Source organism: Aotus nancymaae, unplaced genomic scaffold, assembly GCF_030222135.1.
Source record: "Aotus nancymaae isolate 86718 unplaced genomic scaffold, 86718_ANA_hifiasm-v0.15.2.pri h1tg000011l, whole genome shotgun sequence".
NCBI classification, from domain to species: Eukaryota; Metazoa; Chordata; class Mammalia; order Primates; family Aotidae; genus Aotus; species Aotus nancymaae.
Genome location: NW_026988422.1, coordinates 48,805,704 through 48,827,857, shown reverse-complemented (window position 1 = coordinate 48,827,857; position 22,154 = coordinate 48,805,704). Strand labels below are relative to the sequence as shown.

Here is a 22,154-nt window from a genome sequence, read left to right as displayed (position 1 = left end):
AGAGATGAGGGTTCACCATATTGGCCAGGCTGGTCTCAAACTTCTGACCTCAAGTGATCCACCCGCCGCAGCCTCCCAAAGTGCTGAGATTACAGGCATGAGCCACCGCGCTCGGCCAAGAAACATGTTTTTAATGGGGCCTACCTCCATGGCTGGAAGAATAGAAGAGAGGCAGGCTGCTCTCATGCTCACCTTAATTGCAGTAAACCTGAGAGAAGCTGCGCTGACTCACCGTGAGAATGCCTCCCAGCCTGTGAGTTCTTGGAGAATTCTCCACACTAATGCAAACAGGCTCCCACTCCCTCACTGGGGGGAGCTGTTTCCTGAGGGTTTCCTTCCAAGCCTGGCATCAGGCTGTGCAGAAGTTACAGCCTTGCTTTAGGTGAAATCGAGAGAGTCCTATTATCAGTCCAGGGTCCTCTGAAGAGCACCAGAAAGGGTGCCCCAGGAAAGCCCTGGTTAGCAAGCTGTTTCTCCACAGCTCAGCTGGGTCACAGCCTTCCAGTCAGGAGAAACCTCCACTTAGAACAAGCAAACTGTCTTTGCAGTGTTAATGGGGCCTTCGTTCCTGGGTGCTTTCACCTCATTATTTCCTTGCTACTGCTGCCCCAGAAAGACCACATAGCCTAGTTACTCTCCATGAAGACACAAGTTTATGACTGTTTACAAGATCACATTTAATTACTTTTGATTTCAGACTTCCCATTATCTGGGCAGGGAAAGCAACAGCAAATGCTGCTGCCTTGCTCTGTGAGTCCTGAAACGTCACAGGTTGAAACAACACACACTTCTTTTTGCGCCTAAAATTTTACTGTGAGAAACACAAGGATTGAAACTGAAGTTGAAGACAATTATGTGGCACTATAGTGTTGTTGTTGTTGTTTTTTTTTTGAGAGAGGGTCTTACTCTGTCTGCCAGGCTGCAGGGCAGTGGCACAATCACAGCTCACTACAGCCTCGACCTCCCCTGACTAAGCTATCCTCACACCTCAGCCCCCCAAGTAGTTGGAACTACAGGCATACACCACCACACCTGGCTAATTTTTGTATTTTTTATAAAGATGGGGCTTCAGCACGTTGCCCAGGCTGATCTTGAACTCCTGGGCTCAAGCAATCCTCCCACCTCAGACTCCCAAAGTGTTGGGATCACAGGCACGAGCCACCATGCCCAGTATGTGACACATTTTTAACAGCACTTAATTTTTGTAGAGGACCTGAATTTGTTCCTTCTTCCAAATCATCAATTCTTATGACATTTCCAATAAATAAATAGCTAATAAACTCATGCCCTAACAAAGGCTGGCTGCACTAGCATACCAAGAGCTTTCTGTACCACAAAGATAAAAGGTTTTAGCTGACACAAAATTTAACAGCACATTTTTTAAAAGAAAGAAAAAGAATCACCTAGTTATCCACTCCTTCCCCAGCTCCTAAGATAGAATCATGCCGAACGCAACACTACTGACCCTGTCACCTAAAGACTGGAATTAGTTAGGATCTGAATGTACCAGACACCTTGATATCATCACTCCATGCCAACCTCCCTCAGCTGACATGCTGCATCTGACTGGGGCTGTGGTAGTAGCTGGAGGTTGGGCTTCTCTTGATCTCAGACACTTCCGTATTACAGAACATCCTGATCCCAAAGCTTTCCAATTTGGACCTTAAGGAACTGGCAAGTTGACCATGAACTACCAGCTGTCATTAACAGACTTCTTCGCAATTCTGAAAACCAAAATGTTAATGATACTTCTATCTATAAAAGAAAAAAAAAAAAAAGGTTGCACGCACCTATAGTCCCAGCTACTCGGGAGGGTGAGGCAGGAAAATTGCTTGAACCCGGGAGGCAGAGGTTGCAGTGAGCCGAGATCACCACTGCACTCCAGCGTGGCGCCTGGCAACAGAGCAAGACTCTGTCTCAAAAAAAAAAAAAAAAAAAAACCAGGCATGGCAGCTCACGCCTGTAATTACAGCACTTTGGGAGGCCAAGGCAGGAGGATAGCTTAAAGCCAGGAGTTTGCCGGGCGCGGTGGCTCAAGTCTGTAATCCCAGCACTTTGGGAGGCCGAGGCGGGTGGATCACGAGGTCAAGAGATCGAGACCATCCTGGTCAACATGGTGAAACCCCGTCTCTACTAATACAAAAAATTAGCTGGGCATGGTGGCGCGTGCCTGTAATCCCAGCTACTCAGGAGGCTGAGGCAGGAGAATTGCCTGAACCCAGGAGGCGGAGGTTGCGGTGAGCCGAGATCGCGCCATAGCACTCCAGCCTGGGTAACAAGAGCGAAACTCTGTCTCAAAAAAAAAAAAAAAAAAGCCAGGAGTTTGAGACTAGCCTGGCCACCATAGTGAGACTCCAGCTCTACAAAAAAATCATTTTTTTTTCACAAAGGTAGAAGGAGAAAAACTTATTATAGAGACAAGACATTCACCAACAAACAAACAATTACAAGCAAAAACATTATACAAACACCAAGTGGCACGTTTTGTGAAAAACAAGTATTCACAAAATCATTCGTGTAGAAATATGACTAAAAGGTGTAACAGATCAATTTTCTTCAATGTCGGCAAGGCGTTTCATTCTAGCTTACGTGCCAGTTACCACTGAAGTGGGAAACTATCTTCTACATCACGGATTTTCAGGCCCAAAGTGTGTGCACCAGAATCTGTAGAAAGCTAATAAAGAATACAGAGACCGAGGCTTGCTGAGGCAGAAAGGATCCTGGGCCTCTGTATTTTTAAACAAATTCCCAGGTGATTCAGATACACGCAAAGTTTGAGCCATAGCAAGTCCTTGCTGCCCAACTAAAGTTACCTGGGGATGTTCTTAAAAATCCCAACACCCAGGCCACACCTAACTCCAATTAAACCAGAATCACTATGGTGGGACCCAGATGGCAGAATTTTTTTTAAAACTCCCCATGTGACTCCAATGTTCAGCCGGTTATCAGTGCTTCTCAAACTTGAGTTGCACAGAAATCACCTGTGGACACTGTGAAGCTGCAGCTCTAATTCAGTAGAACTAGATGGGCCTGAGAGTCCTCATTTCTAGTAAGTTCCCAGGTGATGGCAATGCTCCTGGTCTGGGGACCACATTTTGAGTAGCAATGAGATACATCTGTGCTGTCCAATGGGCCGCCACTAGCCACTTGAGGCAATTTAAATTTTCAATTATTTAAAATGGAAAATTCAGCTCTTCAGTCACACAAGCCACATTTCAAGTGCTCAACAGCTACCTGTGGCTAGCGGCGAATATAAAACATTTATAGAAATTTATAGACATCTATGGACATTTACAGAATATAGAACATTTCCATTATCAGAGCAAGTTCTCCTGGACACCACCACTCTATCATTCCATCATTAGAGAGTATGTAAATCCCTGTAAGACGGTCAAGTTCAAAGCAGGGATCTCAGTGACTGCCTCTCAGTCTTATAAGGAGTTTACTGGGACTTAGGTGATGGCTGAGGACTGATCTAAAGTGGTTGATTCTGGCCAGGTGTGGTGGCTCATGCCTATAATCCCAGCACTTTGGCTGAGGCAGGAGGATTGCTTGAGCTCAGGAGTCTGAGGCCACCCTGGACAACATGGCAAAACCCAATCTCTCCAAAAAATACAAAAATTAGCCTGGCATGGTGGCACATACCTGTAGCCCCAGCTACTTGGGAGGCTGAGGTGGGAGGACCACTCGAGCTTGGGGAGGTCCAGGGTGCAGTGAGCTGTGATTGTGCCCACTGCACTCTGGTCTGGGCAACAGAGTGACAGACCCTGTCTCAATCAATCAATTAATCAATGTTGATTCTAAACACTGTTATCAATTTGGATGGATTCAAAAGCACGTACAGTAAATAAGCATATAATACAAAATGAACAGCAAAACAAATCAGAAGCCAGTAAGAATAAAACAAATGTAATAGGTACAAATAGCAAGAATTATGCTTAGAGATGGCAGGGGTGGGGGATGGGTGAGGCACATAAATAGAAGATGGGAAATGACTAGGAACATTGCAGGAAAAGACCAGCAATGAGGGTCCATGAGTTGTGAAGAGCAACAATAAAAATGCTTGTTAAAAGCATGGTAAACATAGTAATAGTCAGAACTGTATCTGGCTCTAACTTCCATTTTCCACCTCAAAGGGAATCCATATTAGAGTTGTAAAAAGGGCTAGATTTTTAAAATATTTGGCTGGGTGTGGTGGCTGGTGCCTGTAATCCCTAGACTTTGGACTTTGGGAGGCCAAGGCAGGAGATCACTTAAGGCCAAGAGTTTGAGACTAGCTTAGGCAACATAGCAAGACCTTATCTCTATTTTTAAAATAAAATCAATTCAGATAAAAGGCTTAATTTTTTTTTTTTTTGAGAAGGAGTCTCACTCTATTGCCAGGGTGGAATGCAGCGGTGCGATCTCAGCTCACTGCAATCTCCACTTCCCAGGTTCAAGTGATTCCCTGGACTCAGCCTCCCGAGTAGCTGGGACTACAGGTGCACACCACCATGCCCAGCTAATTTTTTGTATTTTAGTAGAGATGGGGTTTCACCACATTGGCCAGGATGGTCTCAATCTCCTGACTTCGTGATCTGCCCACCTCGGCCTCCCAAAGTGCTAGGATTACAGGCGTGAGCCACCGCACCCAGCCTAAAAGCCTTAATATTACAGACAATCACAGTGAGGAAGCTACCCAGCAAAATATCTTAAGTATATGAAGGATAATTACATAAACAATCTAGTAGGTAAAAACTGAGGCTAATCTGTAACAAGAAGTATTTAGGTTACATAGAAAACTTCGGCACTAGAGTACACTATCATGGACAGACTAAAGGCCTAGGATAAGTTATAAAGATTATAGCTGCGTTCTTCACAATTGGGCAGAAAAAAAAAAAAGATTATAGCTTTGGAAATAGGAACAGTCATTCATGGACAGAACAGCTTAGGAGGAGATGCAAATGCAAGATGCATGAGCTGGTATGACATCAGGCTTGTTCTCATACTAACTGTAAACAGCTTCAGCTTTAGCTTGATACAGTGAAGAGGAAATCTTCCCTAGGTAGCGTACGACAATGAACAGGTGAAGAAGGGCAGCATCTCTTGTTGATTCTGGGTGGCCTGTGCCACTCACAGAGTCAGACATATTATTTGACCATTCATCAAGCACTGGCTGTTTTGGAAGAATGGTCAAGTCGGAAGTTGGCTACTTTAGGCCGGGTGCAGTGGCTCATGCCTGTAATCCCAGCACTTTGAGAGGCTGATGTGGGTGGATCACTTGAGGCCAGGAGTTTGAGACCAGCCTGGTCAACATGGCGAAACCCCGTCTCTACAAAAAATACAAAAATTAGCCAGGCATGGTGGCATGCGCCTGTAGTCCCGGCCCCTTGGGAGGCTGAAGCAGGAGAATCGCTTGAATCCAGAAGGTGGAGGTTGCAGTGAGTCGAGATTGCACCAGTGCACTCCAGTCTGGGTGACAGAGCAAGCCAGACTTCTTCTCAAAAAATAAAAAAATAAAACAAAACAAAACAAAGAGGCAAGCTAAAGTTCTACCTACCTATGGACTGGGCATGATGGCTCACACTTGTAATCCCAATGTTTGGGGAGGCTAAGGCAGGAGGATCACTTAAGCCCAGGAGGTCGAGACCAGCACAGGCAAAATAGCAAGGCACTGTCTCTACCAAAAATAAAGAATACATTCCCGGCTATAAATACGTTATTCTTGAAACCTCTGATACCAGCAGTAACAATTTAGCCTTGCTGGCTTTGGTCAGCAGTCATAGCAGCTGACAAAAGTGATTTTGTCCACTAGAGGGAACCCAGCTTATCATATTGTTCCCTAAACAAACAGAAGCAGAGCAGTGAACAAAACAGGAAAGAGAAACCTTTGTATAAGTGTAGGGGGCGTGTGTGTTGCATGCACGGGAAAGAAGAAGGCAGGAAAATAATACAACTGTAGAGCTCGACTTTCTGCCCTAGGTCACCTTAATATATTTGAATGAAGAAAGAAAACTGAATGCATTTCAAAAAATTTCATTTCCCTGTGCAAGATAAATAAGAAGGCAATATTCTATTTCAGCTAGTCTAAAAAAAGTCTTCTATTTGTATAGAAGTCCTTAAGATTGCTCTGTATCTTACTAAAAATAGTTTATTTCCTTATGGGTCAGAGTTACTAGGCTTTGTTCGTAACAAGTGTTATCTGCACCTAGAAATAACTACCTCCTGGCACAAAGCAAAATACATTAATGGAAGTCTAAGAAATATATAAAATTCATTAAATCAATGCTCAGAAGAACCACAGGTAAAGCTTTTAAGGCATCTATGAAGCAGAAACTCTCATTAACTGTCAAGTGGTTTCTGAAATGAAGACAAATCAGCTGTTATTTCTAAGCCATTCTTTTAATTATGAAACAGTAAAGGATCTGTTGTAGAAATTTCAAAAAATCCAAATAAGCTTAGGAAAAAAAGTTGTGGGGTTTTTTTTGTTTGTTTTTTTGAGACACAGTCTCACTCTGTTGCCTGTAGTGCAGTGGTATGATCTCGGCTCACTGCAACCTCTGACTCCTGGATTCAAGCGATTCTCCTGCCTCAGTCTCCCGAGTAGCTGGGATTACAGGTGCCAGCCACCACACTCAGCTATTTTTTTTGTATTTTTAGTAGAGACGGGGTTTCACCATGTTGACCAGGCTGGTCTCAAACTCCTGACCTCCAGAGATCTGCCTGCCTCAGCCTCTCAAAGTCCTGGGATTACAGGTATGAGCCACTACACCCAGCTAGAAAGTTTTGCTGTTTTTTTTAAGACAGAGCCTCACTCCGTTGCCCAGGCTGGAGTGCAGTGGCATGATCTCGGCTCGTTGTAACCTCTACCTCCAGGATTCAAGCGAGTCTCCTGCCTCAGTCTCTCGAGTAGCTTGGATTACAGGCATGCGCCACCACTCCTGGCTAATTTTTGTAATTTTAGTAGAAATGAGATTTCCGCAAGTTGGCCAGGCTGGTCTTGAACTCTTGACCTCAGGTGATCCGCCAGCCTTGGCCTCCCAAAATGCTAGGATTGCAAGTATGAGACACCGCATCTGGCCCAGAAAGTTTGTAAAATCACTTTTAACCCCATCATCCAGAAGTAAGTACTATGTGTGTATGTATCTTTCTGGTTTTCTCTATGCATATAATCATCTATATGTTTAATATATGTAAATTAAATCTTCTAAACTATTTTCATTTCACATCTCTCTATATAAATACATGCATTTTAATGTAAATATACACATTTATATATTTATTGAGACAGGGTCTTGCTCTGTTGCCCAGGCTAGAATGGAGTGGTGCCATCATGGCTCACTGCACCCTTAAACTCCTGAATCCAAGTGACCCTCCTGCCTCGGCCTCCTGAGTAGCTAGAACTAGAGGTGTGTACCACCACACTCAGCTATTTTTATTTTTCATTTTTGAGATGAGGTCTCACCATGTTGCCCAAGGAAGTCTTGAATTCCTAGGCACCAGTGATCCTCTGGTCTTGGCCTCCCAAAGTGCTGGGATTACAGGTGTGATCAGGCCTGACCACATTTATAAATTTTTTAATGGTTGTATAGTATTTCACTGAATGTACTGTACCATAACTGACTTATATTTTATTTTTAAAATTTATTTATTTGTTTATTTTTTTGAGATGGAGTGTCGCTCCATCACCCAGGCTGGAATGGCATGATCTTGGCTCACTGCAACCTCCACCTACCTCCCAGGTTCAAGTGATTCTCCTGTCTCAGCCTCCCGAGTAGCTGGGATTACAGGCATGTGCCACCATGGCCAGCTAATTTTTGTATTTTCGTAGAGACTGGGTTTCACCATGCTGGCCAGGCTGGTCTCAAACTTCTGACCTGAAGTGATCCACCTGCCTCGGCTTCCCAAACTGCTGAGATTACAGGAGTGACCTATGACACCCAGCTTTACATTTAAAAATGTTTATAAGCATTCCCTATTGTTGATATTTAATTTCGGTTGCTTCCAGTGAAAGGCCCTTTAAGGGCTACTCTCTTCCTATGTGACATTGTCCCAAAAGCAGCACTGACACTTCCTCAGAAAAGCCTTCACTATAAAACACCAAGCACAGAGCCTAGAAAACACTCAGTCAATTTTGGCTTGAGTTCTTCTACCTCAGACACCCACTGTGATTCTCTCTTCCAGTCTCTCATGGGTCTGCGGCCTCCTCCATCCAGCATTTGAACTCAGGCTCACAAAAATCCCCCATTTCTTCTTTCTTCTCTCACAGCCGACTTTCCCATTGTATAAGAGTGAAGGGAAAACTTTCCAAATATCCTGATTGTGTAGGAGTAAAGGAAAAACTTCCCAAACAATCCCCAGGCCCCCAGCTGGCATTTCAAAAACACACGAGGCTGGATGTGGTAGCTCATGCCTGTAATCCCAGCACTTTGGGAGGCTGAGGTGGGTGGATCACCTGAGGTCAGGAGATCAATACCAGCCTGACCAACAAGGTAAAATCCCACCTCTACTGAAAATACAAACATTAGCCAGGCATGGTGGTGGGTACCTGTAATCCCAGCTACTCAGGAGGCTAAGGCAGGAGAATTGCTTGAAACTGGGATGCAGAGGCTGCAGTGAGCCGAGATCGTGCCACTACACCCCAGCCTGGGTGACAGAGTGAAACTCTGTCTCAAAAAAAAAAAAAGAAAGAAAAAAGAAAAAAAACAATACATGGGCCTTTATTTTAACAATTAAATTCCTGTTACTGCAGAAACTGTGTCCAACTCTCCTTCTAGTGCTGGAAGCAGCCAGGCTTGCAGTGGCATCCGGATGATCAAAACAATGCACTTGCCTCTCCCTCAGAAAGCATCCTACACACCACAAGGGTTAATGGGCTAATTCTTTATTATCTTCCCCATCCACATTCATCACAAGACACCCTACCCAGGAAGGCAAGAATGAGATGTTATTGTTAAGACAGAATGAATGAGACAATGTGCAGTTCTGTTCTTCTGACCTGACAATGTGACCGAGGCAGGGGCTCTGTGACCAGAGAGGGGCCCTAGCTAGCCTCTGTGTGTCCCAGCACAGCTGCCTCCTTGTGCTGTGGAGAAACGAACCTGGCTCAGAAGTCTCTCATCCCAGATGCCCCTCGCCTTCAGGAGCACCAGAGGAAGCCGAGAAATTCGACATGCTGCCCAGAGCCCATGCTGCCTCTCAGCAGATCTCTTGGATCTAATTCCTGGCTGTCCTTTCCTAGCCCAGGTATCCCCAGGACTGGAGTCATGATCAGTCTTTTCTTCTTTAATATATAAATAGTGATGAGTGTTTGGGAATGATGTGCCAGATTGAGAATGCCATCTGTACAAGGAGCTTGGGAAGAAGCTCAGTTGCTTGGATCTCTAATCATCAATCAAGTTTAGGAAAACTGAGGGTCATGGCATTTTTATGCCACGCCAGTAACACATCCAGTCCCATCAAGAGCTGCGTGGTCCCTCCAGGCACCAGGGAGGAGGTACTTCTATAGAGGTATGTAGGAAAGGCAAAGGCATTTTTGTTCACCGCACTGCCACATGCTTCCCCACAGAAACTTTTCAAATGCATACTGCACTTTCTGGCAAAATCATGTCTCTCAGAGTTGATGATAAAGACTTTTCTCAAAGACTAGAGTCAAGAGCCAAAAGAAAAGGCCACAGAAGAAACCAGAATTCTTCTCTTGGAAGTTCAAAGTCTTGTTCTACCCACCAGCTTACATTAGGTTTCTAAAGCGAAGGAGTTTCAGGAAGTTGCTGGAGGTCATGAGAAGGGCAAGGATTTGTTTGTGGTACTGTTTTTTTTCCCCATTCCAAACAAGTAAAACAGAAGCAAAATAAAATCCAGAACTCAAAATAAAATTTCAGAGAACACCCCAGATTTCCCAAAGCCAGACTCACTCTGTAGCCACTATCTGGGGGATGGGTTCATCTAGCAGTTCCAAGCTGTGCAGAATCCAGTAGCAGAGCCATGGGCGGCTGGCATCCAGACACTGGGAGAGACAGGAGAGAAAACAGCCTTTATTCACAATCACTCCAAGACACTGCTGCCAAGGCCATATCTGTCGCACTCCCAGCAGCCTGGCAAAGGGGAGGAGGGCACCCTTGCTCAAATAACAATCAGTGAATAAAGGACACTTCACTTTGTGGCCTTAGCCAGGAGCTGAAATGACCATCTGTTACAAAAAAAGACAACAGGGCCAGGCACAGTGGCTCACACCTGTAATCCCAGCACTTTGGGAAGGTGAAGCGGGTGGATCATTTAAAGTCAGGAGTTCAAGACCAGCCTGGCCAACACGGCAAAACACTGTCTCTATTAAAAATACAAAAATTAGCCAGGTGTGGTGATGTGCGCCTGTATTCCCAGCTACTTGGGAGGCAGAGGCAGGAGAATCACTTGAACTGGGGAGGCAGAGGTTGCAGTGAGTCGAGATCACACCACTGCATTCCAGCCTGGGTGACAGAGCAAGACTCCGTCTCAAAAAAAAAAAAAAAAGAGAAAAGAAAAGAAAAAAAAGACAACAGGATTAAAAAATGTGACCCTGAACCCAAAGGATCCCTCCCTGGAAGGCATCTAAGGAAGGCTGAGCGGAGGACTTCTTATAGGCCAGGAGGTTAGGGGCTGCTATTTTCTCAATGGAGAACCAAGGCGATATACACTCTCCAAAGAGATTTCCTGGGTTAACTCAATCATTGATTCAACAAATATCTGATACCATCTACTTCTGCCAAGCACTGTATTAGACACTGTGAGCATGATAATAAAATTTGGTTTCTACTCTTTTTTTTTTTTTGAGATAGGGTCTCGCTCTGTCACCCAGGCTAGGTACAGTAGTATGATCTCAGCTCACTGCAGCCTCAACCTCTTGGGCTCAAGCAATCCTCCCACCTCACCCTCCTAAGTAGCTGGGACTAGGGGCCCACAACACCATGCTTAGCTAATTTTTTAAGTTTTTATAGAGACAGGGTACCACTATCTTGCCCAGGCTGATCCTGAACTCCAGGGCTGAAGCAATTCAGCTGCCTCTGCCTCCCAAAGTGCTGAGATTACAGGTGTGAGCCACCATGACTGGCCTGGTTTCTGTTCTTGAGGTGCTTGGGATATAGAACGCGTGTGGTTATAGAGGAAGAGAGCACTGGACAGACATATAAGTTACCTTGTGTCTTTCTGGAATAACACGTGTACATATACCTGGAGAAATGTTGTAATGGGCAGAAACAGAGTTTTGAGGGAGCACATGGAAGAGACTAATTCTGCCTGGGGGAGCTAGGAAAGGCTTCCAAAGGTGACGTGCAGATACTTTTGATCCTAATTAAACCACAAATAATTATTGAGCATTCAAGGCTAGGCAGGGTAGGTAGGAGTACTGCCCCAGTTTCATTAATTAAAATATATAAATGAGGTCCAGAGATTTAACTTTTTTCAGATTATAAAGATAGTAAATGTCAGAGCTGAGACAGGAACCTAGGTTTTTTAGACTCAATCCAACCCAAGCTGCCCTCTTCAAAACTGTGCTGACATCCCAAGCTGTGGCTAACTCGCCACCTGGAAGGCAGGCTGGTGGGCTACTGAAGACACTGCCGGAGATGTGGCCTAAGTTTGAATCCCAGCTCCTCATCTTACTAGCTATGTACCTTTAAGCAAATGGCTTAATCTTGCTTAATCTGTTTTATTATTTGCAAAAAACAAAAGATTGATCTACCTCATACAGTTACAAGATTTAAATAAGAGAATGCAGCCTGGCACAGTGGCTCACGCCTATAATCCCAGAACCTTGGGAGGCTGAGGCGGATGGATTGCTTGACGTCAGGAGTTTGAGACCAGCCTGGCCAACACGGTGAAACCCTGTCTCTACTAAAAATACAAAAATTAGCCAGGCATGGTGGTGAACACCTGTAATCCTGGCCACTCAGGAGGCTGAGGCAGTAGAACTGCTTGAACCTGGGAGGTGGAGGTTGCAGTAAGCCAAGATCATGCCACTGCACTCCAGCCTGGGCAATAGAGCTTTTAGCACACCGTTCAATAAATTGTTAGCTAATATGGTACCAACTGTATCATAACCATTGAGGACTTGAGACAATGACTGATAGCCCACAGGGCAAATCTAGCCCATGGATGTGTACTGTTTAATTGGAAGTGGCTGCAACATTTGTCAGGAGAGTCACATGAAAATGTGGGTTTCCAGCTTCATTTGGAAGAAAAAAAAAATGATCTGGCAACCCTGGATCTGCACTCCTAGATGGCAGCAATGGGTGGGAACAGGGTAAGGGCACGGGGTCTCCAGTTAGCCTCAGTCTCCAAGCAGCCCACTTCACTGATTTATGCTGCCTGCCTGGGCTCTACAGGCATTTGAGTTGGCAAATCACTGCCACAAATAATCAAATGTGGAACCCAAATAAAAAGCAGATTAAAAACAGAGATGCTGCTCTGTGTTAAGCAGGGCAGAAAGACTGGAGCCTTCCTGTTCACGTTCACCCTTTGCCTGCCACTCAACCCCTTCCAACATCTGTCCCCCTCCACTGCCACCCAGCCCTGAGGTTGCTCTGGGAAATACTTAAGATCTACTCTGAAATAGTAGTGTTAAACTGCAAGGAGCACCCTCTACACTGATCCTCTAATCAGAAATTAGATCTCCTTATTACAAGTAAGGAGTTTTTGTCTCTTTAATGAAGATATGAAAATTAATGCACTAGAAGGAGTGCTGAAGTTGGAAAATTTTTAATCATTATGATACATATTTAACAGGTTTGGGCAATAGTCCTCAACAAATGTTAAAGCCAGAGAGCAAGAAATTAGATCAGCTTATAGGGCAAAGGGTTAAGGGTGAACAGATAACTGGCTTTTAGCTAGCTGTCAAGGGGGTCTAGATAAAGCATGTGAACCCCTCAGCCAGGATCTAATAACAGAGAAAGCCCCATCCTATCTAGGGTGCTCCACTCGCTCTAGAAGAGACTGGGTTCTGCCCTTTCAGGGCTGAAGTCCCAGCTCTGTGACAGCACCCTGCCTCCTGCCAAAACCACAGAGAAGACTGATTCTGCAACAGGTCAGCCCCAACAGTCTTTAACATTTAAATAAAAAAAAGGAGAAAGGGCACAGTGGCTCACGCCTGTGATCCCAGTACTTTGAGAGGCCAAGATGGGGGGATCACTTGAGGTCAGGAGTTCGAGACCAGCCTGACCAACACTGTGAAACCCCGTCTCTACTAAAAATGCAAAAATTAGCTGGGCATGGTGGTACATGCCTGTAATTCCAGCTACTCAGGAGGCTGAGGCAGAAGAATCACTTGGACCCAGAAGGCGGAGGTTGCAGTAAACCAAGATTGCACCATTGCACTCCAGTCTGGGCGACAGAGTGAGACTCCATCTGAAAAAAAAAAAAGAAAAAAGAAAAGAGGACGATTTGGCAGATAATTTGACAGCAAGCATTCTTGGGCAATATGTTTACCTCATAGGCATCTGTCAGTTGTCGAAGGCCTCTTTTCAGATAATGGAAGTGCTTCTCCCTCTGCAAAATAAGCCTGGAAAGACAAACAGCTTATAAGCCCATTCCAATAGCTTATGCTTCCACCACAAACACGTACAGACGTACACACACACAGGTATACACTCAGCTTCAGGACATTCTCCTATAGTCACTAAATGTTTAACCAGCAACTTCTTCGGTTCCAAAGAGCAACTAAACCAGAGAAAAGCTGCTCTTGTCTGAATGTCTCGAAAGCATCTGAAAACTAGGTAAGCTGACGTTTTGCATGAAATTGTATCCTAAAGGCAGTGACTTTGGGCTAACAGAAAGCCACAAGGAGCATATGCAGCCAGGCAATGAGAATCCACCCAGAAACTTCCTCCAGCATCTAAGAACAGATACCTTTGTGGCTCCCCATCCTGTAAGCAATTTAATCTGAGCCTCGCCACTTCCCTGCCTGGTTAGCCGCTGTCATTTCAGTCACCCCTTCTGGGACCACTTCTCCAAGGTCTGTAGTTTGTACTCTGCCCACCTCTGGGTTACCATCTATTATTCCCTCCCTGAAATTCCACCTCCCACATGTGACCCACAGCCCTGGCCGGAAGACCGTATTCTGCAGCCAGTCACTGTCCTTGGCTCTGAAGTCAACAATACTGGCTTTAAGATGGAATGTGCCACCCATGGCCACCTGCACAGGCCGGGCAAAGCACAGAGGCCGCACTTCTTTCTTGGTCTGGCAGAAGGAGCCTGTGTGACTACAGAACGAAGGAAAAAGCACAGATTATCAAGATGTTCCCTGCGCTTCCGGATTACAGAAACAAAGGAAAGAGAACCATTCCCTTTTCTAGGTAGTCAATTCCACAATTGTTTATCAAACTCCCTCTGTGCTAGGCTCAGAAGAAGATCCTTCATGTAGTCTTTTTTCTTTTTTTGAGACAGAATCTTGCTCTGTTGCCCCAGCTGTAGTGCAATGGTACAATTTCAACTCACTGCAACCTCTGCCTCCCAGGTTCAAGCAGTTCTCCTGCCTCAGTCTCTGGAGTAGCTGGGATTACAGGCACAGGCCACCATGCCCAGCTAATTTTTGTATTTTTAGTAGAGAAGGGGGTTTCACTATGTTGGCCAGGCTGGTCTTGAACTCCTGACCTCAGGTGATCCGCCCATTTCGGCTTCCCAAAGAGCTGGGATTACAGGCGTGAGCCACCATACCCAGCCCTTTTGTAGTCTCTACCTCGAAAACTCTTCCAATTCAGAAATGAGTTAAGTATATAAATGGCTACAAGGAAAGAATGGGTAGGTTTCCTAAAGGAAAAACATAAAATACTACTGAGGCTCAAAAGGGAGGGGACATCTCATGAAGGAATGATAAGGAACGTTTGTGCGAAAAAGGAGGAATGTGAAATGAGTGGCCCTGGCAGAGGAGAACATTTTAATTAAAGTTTAGATAGCTGCAGGTAGCTAATGGCTACTCTATTATGCAGCACAGGAAGAAAGTATGCAAGAGGAGTGACAGGTGGGATAATCTGGCCTCAACACAGGGATGAAGAGGAATGGTAGAAAGGGAGCTGGGACCCTTTTGTTTATTTTTAACAAGGATCTGGGATGCTGGCTGAGGCATTTCTACTCAATTTACTAGGTAAAGGGAAGTCCTGAAGGTTTCTAAGGTGAGGAAAGAAATGATCAGAACTGTGCTTTAGGAAAACAGTAGGTACTCAATATGTGTTTACAAATGGAAGTAACTGAAAGCACTGCAGTGGGCAGACAGATGGGGTGGGGAGACAGGTTAGGAGCTCTCAGGAGCTGACCCAGTGGGGGCTACTTAGGGCCCAAACTAGTGTGTGACCCATGATCAGCTGACTTTCAGACGTGTGGGTTTTAGAATGCTAGAAGTGCATTCAGGTGAGGATGTCAATCAGGCTGCTGGACGCACACGTGAGGCTCAGGACAGGAATCCAGGTTACACACACAGACTGGGAAGCATTTATCTGCATGCAAGTGACAAGTGAAGCCACAGAAGGTGAGAGGGCAAAGAGAGAGGTTTGAAAACAAAACTGTGGGAAGACCCATCTCTAAGGGCCTGGAGGAGGACGAGGAGCCAGTGAAGGAGAGAAACAGGAGAGTTTACATACGCTGGGGAAGAGCAAAGGAAGTGTCATGTCACAGGCCATGAGGGAGGAGAGAATTTCAGGAAGGTGTTTAACAGCGGCAGATGCTGCAGCAAGACTGAGGGAAAAGATGACAAACCACAGAAGGGCTGGAGACCTTCGAGAGCATTCAGAGCAGAGGTGAAGGCAAATTGTAAACAAGAGGAGGAGGTCAGATGAAGTTTCTCTTTCAGGGAAGTCCACTCAGGACACAGGGAACACCCATCTGTGTGGGCAGAGTGTCCAGCACTGGGGTAGAGGTTGCTCTGTCCCCTAGAGCAACAGTCCAGAGGTGGACACAGATGTGAAAATGGTAAGTAGAGCCCTGTCCAATAAATGCTGTGATCAGCCACAGGAAGACACAGAGGGTCAGAAAACTCTTCCCAAAGGGAACAGCATTGAGGCTAAGGCTGGAAGGACATGAGTGAGGCAGGCAAAATGAAGAAACCATCATGACACATTTGAGCTAGTTTAGTTCAGCTGGAGCAAAAGTACAAGGCAGTAAGCAGAGAAATTCTACACTAAAAATGCAAGAACCCAGAGGAAATCCATCAGGGAAGGTCGGTAAAGAGGACAGAGGAGGGCTGCAATGAGGGTATAGCAGAGAGGTGAGCCTGGAATAAGGAAGGATTCTACATTCTCAGAGCAAGAAATGATGGATACAAAGCTAGCAAAATATAGGAATATGATGTGGGAAGGAGGAAACAGGAAACTCAAGTGGGTCAGCTTTGATTTTCTCAGGAAGCAGGAGTCAGGATGGTGGGAGAGGGCAGGGCGTGATGGCTGACACCTGTAATCCCAGCACTTTGGGAGGCTGAGGCGGGCGGTTCACCTGAGGTCGGGAGTTCAAGACCAGCCTGACCAACATGGAGAAACCTCGTCTTTACTAAAAATACAAAATTAGCTGGGTATGGTGGCATGCACCTGTAATCCCAGCTACAAAAAAAAAATAAAGGTGGAAGAGCTGTGGTCACGGTGGTGGATATGTTAGGGAATCTACATCAGATGAATAAAAGGATTAGAAGGCAGTTAGTGAAGGGCCAGTGAGATTAAGAAGTATAACATGTTGGCAAAGCCAGCCAGCAGCCTCAGAAGATACCAAACCTGCGGACACCTTGGTCTTAGACTTCTGGCGTCCAGAACTGTGAGAAAACAAATCTCTGTGGTTGAATGCACCCCATCTGTGATACTGTGTTACAGCAGCCCAAGCTGACTAATCCCCTCACCGGCCCTTCATTCTCAACTCACCTCTATCCAAAAATCTTTTCTGTGTAAGAAGTTAAGAAAAGCTAGAGCTCTTCTCCTTTTTACCTGAACAATTCAGCCCCAAAGCCACTCAATTACATGGAGCAGAACAAGACCAGCTTCGTGCAGGGGTTGAGGGAGTGCAGGGTGGGATGCACGGGGTCAGCTCAAGTGGATAAGGAGGGCCCTGTGTCACTGTGCAGAGGGGAACCGGAGAGCAAGTGGGTAAATCTACTAAGGCTATGGGAAGTCAGGTTTCCACAGTCTGAGAAGGAACTTGCACATCTGTGTGTACTGGGTAATGATGTAAATAGTACTTCCTATGAGGAGTGAGCCTACTGGGCTTCAGACTCTTCGAAGTGCGCCTCCACCCACACTGCTCTCCAACCCCATCTCTGGCCTCACCCAGCTCTGGTCATGCTGCCTTCTTTGAGCTCCGCTCCTTTTGGTCTCCTGGCTTTAGCACATGCTGTTCCCTCTGACTGGAACACTCTCCACATCCCTTAAGTTAGCCACCCCTATTCCACCTACAGATTCAGCTTAAATGTCACTTTCTCTAAGAAGCTTTCCCTAACTTCCCAATCAAAATTAGATTCTCCCTATGATTCTCTCTCTCTCAAACTATCCCATTGGTAACTGTGTATTTGTGTTCATTTGTTTAATGTCCACCTCCCCAACTAGACCAAGAGCCCAGCGGGGGCAGGCCCAGGGCTAGCCTTGCTCACATCGGCTTCCCTGAGCCCAGCAGAGTGTCCTGTCCTTTGGAGACCCTCTGGATACTGTTGCCGAATGAGTGGATCACACGAAGGCAGCAGAATGGAATGAGAGCAAACCCGCTTCCTCCCCACAAACCTGGGTCATCCCGAGAATCATGCATTTGATTGTGACAGGCGAGAGGACAGGAGATTCAGTCCATTGTTGGTTCCTGGGGACTTTCTAAACCCACTAAAGCCAGGGGACTCTCTACTCAAAAAATAAGCACCTGGCATGTAAGTAATAAACCAATCGAGGAAAGGTGAACTTATTTGTAAGACCTTGGAAAGAACAACAGTAAGAAGGGAATACATCCTCTACCTGCTCAGGATCTGGGAAATTCTAACACTGCATCACATACAGGAATGGCAGAAAACATGGGCGCTAAGCTGGTGCCTGTGACAAACCTGCTTTGAGAACGTTAAGAGTATTCTGGCTTCAGTGCCATTGTCAGCCCTTAACCTCCAGGACTCTACTAGCACAGGGACATTATCCATATTTCTCATTTCTGAAGAGCACCAGGCTCCTTTTGCCCAAGAGAAAACAAATTTAAAATTACATGTGAGAGAGGTATATGTGTAGTTTATGCATTTCAAGTTTCTTATTAAAGCCAAGGTGATAAATACAAAAGGGTACATTGAAAAGGGTGTGAAACCATGAAAATACCCATGGGGAAGAAAAAATGAGTTTTCATGGGAAAGCAGGACACTAATAAACAAAACCATGAAAAGCATGGTCAAAAGGCTCTTTGGAACTGACTACCTCACTCCAGGTAGACAGTCACAACCTTAGAGAGGAAAACTATTTCTGGGAAGGGGCTCAATTGTAGAATGTACTGCCATTCAGCTCCAGCCTAGACTTTCAGCCCAGTCTGCTATTCAGCTTTGGTCCTGGAATGCTGAATAGGCAAATGCCGACTTCAGCATCATCACAGACAGCCCTGAACCTGTGCGTGGTCTGTGGTCCTGAGTGTGTGTGTGATTCTGTCCCATTGGATCAGCTCATGACCTCAGACACACAAACAAGCCCTGCCATCTAGATTTCCTGCTAACAGCTGACCATGTACTTTAGCAAACAGTGAAGGTCACTTCCTGCATTAAAGTGTTAGACTTTTAAATTTCTTTTTTTTTTGAGACGGAGTCTTGCTCTGTCACCCAGCTGGAGTGCAGTGGCGTGATCTTGGCTCACTGCAACCGCTGCCCGGGTTCAAGTGATTCCCCTGCCTCAGCCTCCTGAGTAGCTGGGACTACAGGCGCCTGCCACCATGCCTGGCTAATTTTTTGTATTTTAGTAAGGACTGGGTTTCACCATGTTGGCCAGGATGGTCTCGATCTCCTGACCTTGTAATCCGCCTGCCTTGGCCTCCCAAAGTGCTGGGATTACAGGTGTGAGCCACCATGCCCAGCCCAGACTTTTAAGTTTTGACTATTAAAATGTTAAATATTGAGACTGTGATAATAATTTAAAATTCTGATAAATTTTCTAATTTATTCTTATATCCTAGGAGCTCATTCTATGATGGTGATGTTTGGCTTCAGCCTTATAGTAATATGTTGAATTATATACTCAGCCATTCAGCCAAAACATATAACATCTCTAATATTAATTAGCATCCTTTAAAACATTCAATTTCATAGGCAACAATGATAAAATGGGTAACTGTGAAATTCCAGAAACTAACCCAGAGCCCTGATATATTCTATTTCCACAAGGATCCAAGCCCGGGAGAAACACTTCTTTTATCCACCCATACCTGACCTACTATCTGTGAATCTGGGGATTTCACTCCTTTAATGTCCTCTACTGCCACTCCCAAAAAACAACTGCTTCCTCCCAGACTAGAACTTCCCATTTTCCCTCATATCTCAGTGTGAATAAAAGAGTCTTTCCTCAGCTCATGAGCTAAGGAAAAACAAATTTTAAAAAATGGATGAAAGAGTCCAAGGGTTCTCTCCTGGTGGCAGATGAAAAAGGAATGTCAAATAATCAAAGGTTCGTGTGGGAAACAGAGGCTGTGTGTCCCCAGGGCCCAGGCAGTAGACAGTGACTCAGCCCAATCAGGTGAGTCATTGGGGTACAGCCACAACAACAAAGCCCCTCCGAAAGCAATCACCCACATCACCCACACCCTCACCATTATGAAGTCTTGTCCCCTCTGGGGAAGCTTGTGCCTAGGGGCAGCAAACTGCCATGGATACCCTTCTCCCAAGCTGTTTAAACTGCGACATTCGCTAATCTCTAGTTGTGTCTCATGGTAAGAGGAATAATTCATTTTATTGAGGTCAGAGCGTTGGGTTAATGCAGAGATTTGGTTTAGCAGTGAAGGGAAACACTATACTAGCAAGTTGATATTTTTCTCCTTTCCTTCCCCAGAGAATGAAGATGAAGTTAACCTTCCCACCTGTCTTTCCCTATGAACACGCGTTTTCAAACTGTTTTCTGCCATGGCTAATCAGAAAAGGTTTCTTAAGAAATGGTAGCCAAAAAAAAAAGAGAGAGAGAGAGACACGAAGGTAACAAAGCTGGAGCCATTTATAATGTTCCAGTCAGCAGAAGTACCCAGAGGCTGACCTGCCAGGATTTAGTCTGTTAGGACATCTCAAGGAGTCAAGAGACATGATGAAGGAAGAAAGGCTGAACTTCAGACCTGCAGCTTCCCAACCAGTCAATCAGCCAGTGGCCTAACCACACTTTCTTCAGAGATGTCAAGGAAAAGTGTTCTACCAGCCAGGTGCGGTGGCTCACAGCTGTAATCTCAGCACTTTGGGAGGACTGCTTGAGGTCAGGAGTTCAAGACAAGCCTGACCAACACAGTGAGACCCCCATCTCTACAAAAAGTAAAAATAAGCTAGGTGATGCACTCCTATAGTCCCAACTACTGGGGAGGCCGCACTGAAAGGATCTGCAGGAGTTCGAGGCTGCTGTGAGCTATGATCAGGGCACTGCACTCCAGCCTAGGCAACAGAGCAAGACCCCGTCTCAAAGAAAAGAAAGAAAGAAAGAATGTTCCATCATTAAGATAAAATAATGACCACACAGTTTTAGACTACTGATGAATTCTGATGGCTGGAAATATAACACATAATGGTTTCAAAACAATTTGTGATTGCATGAGAAGTACTAACACGAGAATGATGAAATAACCTTATGAAATTCTAGTGTGACATACTACAAAATACTGGAAGAGAAAATAAAGGTTCAAATTAAATAATAAGTTTCTTCCTATAATTCCCTTTTCTAAATACCTGACCTCACAGGACTTAGAAGACTTCAATTTGCTAAGCTCCAAGGAAAACAAAAGGCATTCTATTTCTCGTTTGAAATTTCATTCTTGGATATGCTACACAATTACCAACAGGGAGCAGGAGTGGAGAAACTCAAACTTCGCATGTTTTTCCAGTCAAATAATAATCTACATCAAAGGAATCCATCCCTGGCCATCTCCCTGGACTCTAAATGTGTCTCAAAATGCAATATGAAAAAGAAAAATCTGGGCCAGACACAGTGGCTCACGCCTGTAATCCCAGCACTTTGGGAGGCTGAGGCAGGTGGATCACCTGAGGTCAGGAGTTCGAGACCACCCTGGCCAAAATGGTGAAACCCCATCTCTACTAAAAACACGAAAATTAGTCAGGCATGGTGGCGGGCGCCTGTAATCCCAGATACTTGAGAGGCTGAGGCAGGAGAATCGCTTCAACCTGGGAGGTGGAGGTTGCAGTGAGTCAGGACCACACCACTGTACTCCAGCCTGGGCAATAAAAGCGAAACTCTGTCTCAAAAAAAAAAGAAAAAGAAAAATCTGAGAGTTCTCATCTGAAGACCAGAGCAGCAGGCCACCACTAAATAAAAACCTGGAATTCCTCACTCCACCTTTAGACTTCAGAATTCAGGCACTGAGTGGAATTCCCATGTAATATGTGGCAGCTCAGCTTGTGTGGAGAATCACCTCTCGACAGTACTCTACCACAGGGAAGAGTGAGGGTCATAGCATATCCAGGTAGCCGCAAGGACAAGAAACACCAGTCTTGCAGCGGATGCTCCCCTGTGGTTAGATTTGCTCAAGGAGGAAAGAAGAAAGGCTTTGGCATGGTGGTGCTCATCCCCTCGAACTCCTAACCACAGCTTACCTTGGTACAAGGTGGTTGAACTTGTAAGAACTGAAGACCTCCTGGATCTTTTCTTCTACTTTTGCCTGGTAAGGATGTAGGAGATGGGAGAGAGAAAACAAATGCAGATGAGACCTCCATCAGCTTTTTCTTCCTATTGCCACAAATGCCTATGGGCTAGGGTTGGTTGGTATGGTTTGGAACTTCACAGTACTGTAAGACAGGGGTTCTATAGGATGACAGGCTTAGGACAAGGCAAGAAGGAATCCCCTGTACCATGCTGGCATCACAATGGACTGTTCCAGAAACCGAATCCATAATATCTGAACTAATGGCAGTTTTGGTGTTTAGTTCCCTGGCACCAGTTATTCAGGGAGCCGATGAAGACAGCAGATGTCTCTTGCTTGTGTAGGAGACCATCTGCCACCCCAAAATATGCCTCAATGGCATA

General features: G+C 45.3%; 1 protein-coding gene across 3 annotated transcripts in view; it reads right to left on the bottom strand.

Annotated features, from left to right (window-relative positions):
* Positions 1 to 22,154, bottom strand: part of FNTB (farnesyltransferase, CAAX box, subunit beta) — a 117,588-nt gene that overhangs the window by 33,636 nt on the left and 61,798 nt on the right. For all 3 annotated transcript variants that reach the window (XM_012464150.3, XM_064374937.1, XM_012464149.3), the window contains 3 exons: positions 21,725 to 21,789; positions 13,438 to 13,510; positions 9,894 to 9,985 (listed from right to left, as the gene is read on the bottom strand). In XM_012464150.3, coding sequence (XP_012319573.1) covers positions 9,894 to 9,985; positions 13,438 to 13,510; positions 21,725 to 21,789 — 230 coding nt within the window. The remainder of the gene's footprint in view (positions 1 to 9,893; positions 9,986 to 13,437; positions 13,511 to 21,724; positions 21,790 to 22,154) is intronic.